The 8,186-nt window shown below is 35.2% G+C and overlaps 1 protein-coding gene across 2 annotated transcripts; it reads right to left on the reverse strand.

The window, feature by feature from the left end:
- Positions 1-2,190: 2,190 nt before the first annotated feature.
- On the reverse strand, positions 2,191-7,748 carry LOC109214816. 2 transcript variants are annotated; one of them, XM_019378777.1, is made up of 4 exons: positions 7,622-7,748; positions 3,540-3,631; positions 2,550-2,698; positions 2,191-2,469 (listed from the first exon to the last, which is right to left on the reverse strand). In XM_019378777.1, exons 1-4 carry the CDS (start codon positions 7,659-7,661, stop codon positions 2,385-2,387), a joined length of 366 nt encoding a protein of 121 aa, XP_019234322.1. In that variant the 5' UTR covers positions 7,662-7,748; the 3' UTR covers positions 2,191-2,384. The 2 variants fall into 2 exon arrangements, with proteins under 2 accessions (XP_019234322.1, XP_019234321.1); XM_019378776.1 differs by having other exon boundaries at positions 3,540-3,751; positions 7,622-7,744.
- Positions 7,749-8,186: the final 438 nt, after the last annotated feature.

Genomic DNA, 8,186 nt, shown 5'->3' on the forward strand with positions numbered 1-8,186 from the left:
AAGGGATTAATTTTGTCATCGATGGAGTTTGGAGCTTTTCTGGACTTTCCTTTTTTTGTTGGCATTCCGATGGCGGGCTAGTAGCAGATGGATATTAATTATTTGGCTCCATTGTTCGAATTAAAATTGTCAATCAATAAATTTTGATGTGTTTGACTCTCCACCATTGGCAGCCATTAAAAAGCTTTGAAGCTTTGAATTCGAATTCGGATTTAAAAAAAATATATATTTTGTTTGGATTGGATATTATTGCAAATGATTGGGAATATTCTATGGAGTTCACATCTCGATTTTGAGGGTATTTGGTGAAGTTTAGATTTGATTTTGGTTGGATTTTCAGAAGAAAAAGAGAATACATGACATACAATATACATATAAAATTGTATTAAAGTTGTATAATAGTTGTATGAAATTTGTATGAAAAGTGTATTTGGTTGTATTTTATTTGTAGTTTTTTTTTAATATTATATGAAAGTTGGAAATTAGTTGTGTACTGTATGAGTGGTTGTATAAAGATTATATTTAAGTAATAAATATTATCTTTTTACATAAAGTTGTTTATATATATCAAAATTATATTAAGAGATGAAGTTTTGATTGAAATTTTAGAGATGAAGAATAACACACCATATACAAAATATATACAAATCATATACAAACCACATACAAAAGACATATTGTATGTGGTTTGTAGTTGTATTTAACTGAGTAATAGTGATGTGTGAAAGTTGTAGATAAGTTATAAATAAGTTGTATACCTTATAATTAGTTGTATAAAATTTATTTTTAGTATGTATGTTGTTGTATATATATATCAAATTTGTATTAATCTTGAACGAAATTTGTTTTAAATTATGTTGGTGTCAGTGGCCAAGCCACATGGTGATAAGGGTGGTCAACTGACCACCCTTCGCCGAAAAATTGCACTGTGTACATAGGTAAAATATTACGTTTTAGATGTATATAACACATATTGAACACCCTTTGTCTGAATTTTTTTTCACTTCTTTTAAATTTGAACACCCTTGAATAAATTTCTAGCTTCGCCACTGGTTGGTGTGCCATACATTATTCTTTTCTTAAAGAAAGAAAGGTATAGAATGAATTCGAAATTGACCCATGTGCACTGATTCATGACGTACCCGTTTTACCCTCAAAGTTAATCTACTATAGACTTCAAATCTGATTAAACTGGAAATTGTTCGTGGAAAGTAAAGCCTGCAAGAAAATAAAAGCGACTTTACCTTCTAAAATTTTGATCATATGATACAACCGTTTTTTATACAACAGTTATGAAATTAAAAAAACTTCACGGCTACAATCAAAATATCTCCAATGACACATCAAAAGGGTCTATACTTGGACATACCTATGTACCCAAGTTCACAAGGTTAATTAACGGAATGGAGAGTAGTGGGGTGTTGATCAATTCCGGATATTACTAGTAAAATAGGTGAGACTGCGACAGTCAAGAGACTACATTACAATTGATGCAATCTTGAATTGTACTGCAAACCTAGCTCCTTCCTGTCCCAGTAATGAATTTGGAAAGGACAATGCTGACTCAGTACCGGATTAGCTGGTTGATCCTAGTCGCTAATATCCTTATTGAAAGAGGAGTGGAGTGAAAATAGGAAAAAGATGTAACTAAACCCTATAATTTAAGGCACTAATAATAAATTGTATATAATTTATAAGTAATCCTTGTTTAGGGTAGGTAATATACAAAATTAGGACAATTTTGGTAAATAAGTTTCAAATATTGTACAGTTAAAAAAAATCCCCTAATAAAATAACTAAATTGTGGATTCATGATATTTAGAGTAGAGGTGCAAAGTAGCATGGAGCTCTAATTTCCAATCACATTTGGTAGTTCAATAGTGCCGGAGCTTTCTGGGTAGTAAAATGGTCTGTTAAGGTTTAATGAAACTTGCGTTAAGCAAACTTCTCCATGAATTTCGAATATCAGAAAATATAAAGCGCAGCAATACTTAAGGATGCAAATGGCCACTATTATGGTAAGTCATTACCTAAAAAGTGGTGAAATTATAAATATCAGATTCAACATCAAGAAGCTGAACCTTAAATATGTCGATGCTTTTTTGGATTATGAAGTTTAGGTAGTATGAAAATCGCGTCATGTTATTATTCCACAAACCTCGTAGTACTTACCACATTTCAATAAGGACATAGAAAATGTAAACAGCATCTTGAAAATGGATAAGTTATAGCACTATCACAAGAAGGCCATATTCCAAAAGAATTATCGACAAACTATACATAATTAGGATATGCATAGAATTACCGCCTACATATTCTTCGAATTTCTTACCACTATATTGACACAATTGAATGATATGGTATATCATAAGGCAATTTAACAATTAGTTCAACTTCCCACTGCCGCCACATGAATTGCAGGAGCGAGCCGCGTTGCATTTCATACAGTAGCTCCATTTTTTGGGAAGCCTGCCAAATGCATGATATGAGTTCATACACTTAGAGCTCAGTGCCTATAAACGAGGGGCTTAACGAAATCGAAAACATACCCTGCTGTATATCTTGTGGCTGCGTTCTTTGCCATCAGTCTTGCTCTCTCAGAATTTTCATCAGACATCCTTTTTAGCACAAATCCTTCCCCTCTGCATTCTGCACAAATTCCAGAGCCACCGCAGTCTTCACAAATTTTCGGCGGGGCCTGTCTATTGATAAGAACAACAATCAAAAGAGGTAGTCTAAGAGCATAATAACAATTGCATTTGAGCTACAAATCATTTGATTTCCCCCCTACTTAAACTTCACAATTCTGCATAGTATTTTCCTCTTTTATGGTTAGTTTGGAGAATAACCTGCTACTGCACAAATCTTTAATCTTTGCTTCAAAGAGAGAACAAGCTGAAAATGGATAATGAAATGGCAAAATTGTTCTACTAACTGAAAGACCTGTTTCCACCGTAAATGCAGAACTAATTCTGAATTTCATTTTTCTGATCAGAAGCTAAGCGAAACTCGGCTTATTTTATTTTTTATACGGATGAGATACATCAATAATCAAACCAAGAGGAGCAGAAACTAACCAACTACAGATTGGTACCTTAGGTTAACCTCACTGAATTGCAAGAAACAAATATCATTTCGTTTTTCGTTGCAGTAGAATTTTTAGCAGGATATATCTGAATACAAATTGATGCAACAGTTGACTGAAAATGCAACTCGCAAACTTTCTGCTGGAGAATACTTCTTTTGTTGTTGCCCATTACCGAACAAATATGTTTCTTCTTTTTCTTGAAAGACAAAATTGCTATCAAACAATGGTAGAAGAAAAAGCCATGTCTTCCTCGATATTTTTAAGGTATAAAATATATGTCTTTTGGGATCATCCAGAAGGCAACAAGATTTTCATTGTACTCCAAGATCAGTATCAGAAAATGTCCTTAAGTGTTATTTCAGAGCTAAGATTAAATATTTGATTGAGCTGCTCTAGGATATGAACAAATATTTATATCAGAAGAAATAACTCTTGTCAGCTTTCAACTCACCTCAATTGCTTCAGAAGCTTTAGTTCTCCTTACAAGAATAGTTGCTGCAGCACCCACAACTGTGGCAGCAACTGCAATAGACACTGCTGTTTCTGCAAGTGCAGAAGTTACTCTGAATACTCTGCTAGCAGATTCTTTTGATTTGTTAGAACCAAGAGGATAAATGCGTGTAGATAGCGCATTGCAATCTCTAGATTTCAACGTTCCGGTTGCTTCAAAGATCAAAAATCAAGATAAGCTATAAGAAAATATATATTTGACCCTTTTCTCTTCCATTATCTTAAAATTCCTTCCACAAATAGTTGAGAAACATCCTGGGATAATTCACAGAGAGGAATATTGAAAACTAGACAGCTAAGCATAAGCCTTTGAACACAACAGGGCAAGCAGTTTAAGTACTGAAAGTGGGAAACCTGTTTGGCATTGGATACAGCAATAATTTCAATCTGCTTATGTATGCCCGTAACATAACTTTACATTGACTAATTCTTCATTATTTTGGCTCTCGTGATATATAGCACTTGGTTAAACTGCATTATATCACCAATATATTCTGTACCATCCAAAGAGTTAAAATGACGAACAAGTAGCAAATTTTTACAAAGCTCCAGTACTTAAACTATTAAAATATCACAATAACATGTCCAAATCAACTTAGGGATATTGACAAATAGACAAATATTTTGAAACCATCACATCATATAGCCAATAATTGTCTTATCTAGTAAATTGCAAAGCATAGCCTTTTATAAATGAAAGATTTTGTTACGCCAATATGTCCTTTTGGCAGCTTAAGAAGAACGTCTTCTCTATATACTTACTTAACATTTAAGTCTTATCTTCAGGATGTAACTCAAGTCCAATCAATCATACACATTTTTTAAGTGTACATTATGTGCCTATTTCTAGTGCCGTGATTCATGAAGCAGATGGGGACATGAGGCTAGTTACCCAAGTCATCCATAAGAGAGGAAGTTTCAAGTACCTATCAGTGAGTAATCCAAGGTAATGGGGGAGATTGACGATGATGTCATACAACGTATTAGTGCAGGGTGGATGAAATGGAGGCTCGCATCCGGTATTTTTTGCGATAAGAATGTGCTACCAAGACTTAAAGGTAAGTTATATAGAGTGGTAGGTAAACCGACTACATTTAGCCAGCCAAGAACTCCCGTGTCCAGAAGATGAATGTAGCGAAATGAGGATGCTGAGATAGATGTGTGGGCATCAGGGGTGTACCTACCTTAGTCCAAGCGGTGTCATCCGACACCGCTTGGTCGAAAGGTTCTACTAATTATAAATATACATAATATGCAAGAAAATAGAGAAAAGTTAATGAAAATTAAAATTGAAAGTGCTTGACAACTAGTGTGACTTAGTGTGGTGGTTGAGCACGTCAAGATCCTTAAAGGTGGTTGTGAGATCGAGCCGTGATGTACTCTTAATTTTTGGAACATTAAATTTATCATTTACAAAAAATACAACTCAGAAAGAATCGAACTCTTGACCTCAACCTTCAAGCCTAAAATCGCTATGGTGCCATATGCTCACAAAAACATGTCTAAGATAAGTGTATTACAGAATATTATGAACACATTTTCAAAAATAATTTTTGTTGGGGCGAATCAAAGTAATATATTTTGAACTATATTTATTAATATAATTTGAATTGTATTTTTTAAATACGATATTCTTTCAATTATTTGTTCAGTAGTTCAATTCTTCAAAATATCGACACTGCTTATGAAAAATCTTGCTTACGTCCCTGGTGGGCATACCAAAAGAGATAAGATTAAGAATGAAATACTCCGGCCAATGTGAGTGCGGCCTTCGGGGTGGACAAGATGCGAGAAACAAGACCGAGATGGTACGGGCATGTGAAGAGGAGATGCATTGATGTCCCAACGAGGTGTGAGAGGCCTGATGAGAATTAAAGGTAGGCCAAAGAAGTTGTAACGTGGCCATATCTTTGGCCTTGTAACCAAAGGCCTTGTTCGCCCATTTTTATTTAAGCAAGATAAGTCCCACGTGGCTATCTCTTGGCCAATTATTTTGGCCTTGATTTTCTATAAAAGGGCAGCTTCGTTCATGTTACAGATGCACCAAAAAGATTGAGAATTCAATTCTTGTTTCTTCCCCTCCTCCTTTATTTATTGAGAGTATTTTTGCAAGAAAGTTTGGTGTTGGGAAACACTCGTGTGATTCTCTTCTTTGGAGCGATCACATGAGGTTATTCCCTCGGGGATATTTTGGGTTGATTAGAGCTTTATCTCATCTTGTCCTCTGTTTTGTACTCTTGTTGGTATAGTGAAATTGCACATTTCCACTTGTGGATGTAGGTCATACTGACCAAACCACATTAAATATGTGCCTCCTTTATATGCTTTAATTGTTATTATTACTTGCATTGTCTTTGTTATTATCGTTATACACGTTGTTTGGCTAAATTCCGCACTACCTGGGTTTCCGACTCTAATAAAAATATTAGGTGACTAGGGAGGATATGACGCAACTTCAACTTATCGAGGACATGACTGATGACCCTTGATAGGAGAGTGGACAAGCGAGAATTAGGGTAGAAGATTAGTAGGCAGTCGAGCCTATCTCTTTCCCATACCAATAGTATTAGTATTATTTTCGTATTTTCTTATTCTTAGATTTCTATTACTACCTGTTGTTTTGATTACTTCGGCTATCTTATCATCTTATATTGTTGTTGTTACTGTTTTTTTTCTTCTGCCCTTGGGCTGAGGGTCTATCCGAAACAGTCTCTCTACATCTATTTCATAAGATAGGGTTAAGGTCTGTATACACACTACCCTCTCCAGACCATACTTGTGAGATTACACTTGGTTTGTTGTTGTTGTTATTGTTGCTGTACTATATGCCTGTTAACTTAATACAAGATATTTTAGCATTGAAGCATAAGTAGTAATCAGGGATGCAGTGCACAACCCATTGAAGAGGCGATTTGCATGAGCATAATGAAGATGTGAACTCATGTTGTAAAAATCATTCATCAAAAGCTAAACAAGTATTTGAAATCGTCTAACTACTATGGAAACTTCAAGTAGGAAACTGCAAATAACAGGTAAATCCTTCCACAACAGATAGAGATTGTAAAAAGGTGGAAACACTACAAGGGGCACACATCTACCCAAGAACATCCATGAGTATGAACTTTTGCTGAGGGCAAGTTAATTAGCCAGGGAAAACCTCAACCAGTTTTAGCTCTAAAAACTTTTTCTTTCTTTACTGTACGTGTTTTATTTTTTTTAAATTCCCGGCTTTGTTAATGTCAGTTCTGGGACAATAGCTTTGTCCCCATCCATTTATTGAAGACTAACACGTCCATTATTTCACTAAACAATAACATTTGAGTCGAAAATCAATATACAACACCAGCCTCATCAATCACTGTTAGTGAACACTGTTTCTGATAATTTTCTTAGTTTCTCCCTGCATCTCAACAACTCTGAATACCAAGTAAATCTTGTAGGTTTCCACATAAAAATCCAAAGACCTTCGACCCTTAGCACCAGAACCTATGTGAATTCTACTTGGTTCAATTACTCAAAACTTATCAATAACCCTAGACACTCAAAAACCAGACTGAAATTTAGCTTCATCTTCTTATCTAAACAGTCAGTTCATTATCAACCATACATAACATTAAATTGCAATTGAATGTGATATGAACAAAATCCATTAAATTGCCCGTGCTTTCCGTTAATATCAACAATCACTACGCAATTGTTCCCACAACATTTCAACCTCATCAACTACAACTACTACTGCGCCTCAATTCAAAATAGCTAGTTGGGGTCATATATGAATCCTCACAATGCAATTCCTACTATATGGAGCTGTTAAACTATAGTACTCAGTTTACTCTGCAGTGGGGAACTTATAAATGCGAACTAGATGCAATAGAGCTACTGATTTCTAACCAATGGATGGGATTGATAACAATGTTAGCATTACAGGTGGCAAACAGACAAATTAAACATCAAGAACGAAGACAAACTCACTGGTAAGTGAAGCATGACGGGATAAATAAGAATTGTGGTATGTAATCTTACTTGTTATAAATGGCGAGAAGTGTAGAGAGATGAGCTCCATCTTATGGTTAAAATGACGATTCTCAAATGGGGGGATATTTCTCTGAACTGATATACTTCCTAAACTGCCGAAGATGCCCTTAGCCCCTTCTTTTCCTTAAGTTGTCCTCACCCTTGAAACCCCCTAAATTTGGCACCAATTTTTTTTTAAGGGAAAAGATACTTATATTAATATTAATAAAGCAGGCATTGTACTAGGGTACAAGACCCATAGAGATGTCATTAGTACATAGTTTTGCCATGCCATATAGGGCATTGTCATTACCTAGAGATGCTAGAGTGTTGCATGCATACATACTACAAGAGCGAACATAGTTACAATCTTCCTCATGCTTACAATACACATCTATTGCAAAGTTAGGTGGTTTAGCAAAATAAAGGGTTATATTATCACTAGGGTACTTTAGAGCTTCCTTGGCCATCTTGTGTGCCACCATGTTTCCTTCACGGAAGTTGTGCTTCATTATGATCTCCCCCTGCTCCATTGCCCTCCCCATTAAACACCTGCATTCAATAATTAAATCAC

Source organism: Nicotiana attenuata, unplaced genomic scaffold, assembly GCF_001879085.1.
Source record: "Nicotiana attenuata strain UT unplaced genomic scaffold, NIATTr2, whole genome shotgun sequence".
NCBI classification, from domain to species: domain Eukaryota; kingdom Viridiplantae; phylum Streptophyta; class Magnoliopsida; order Solanales; family Solanaceae; genus Nicotiana; species Nicotiana attenuata.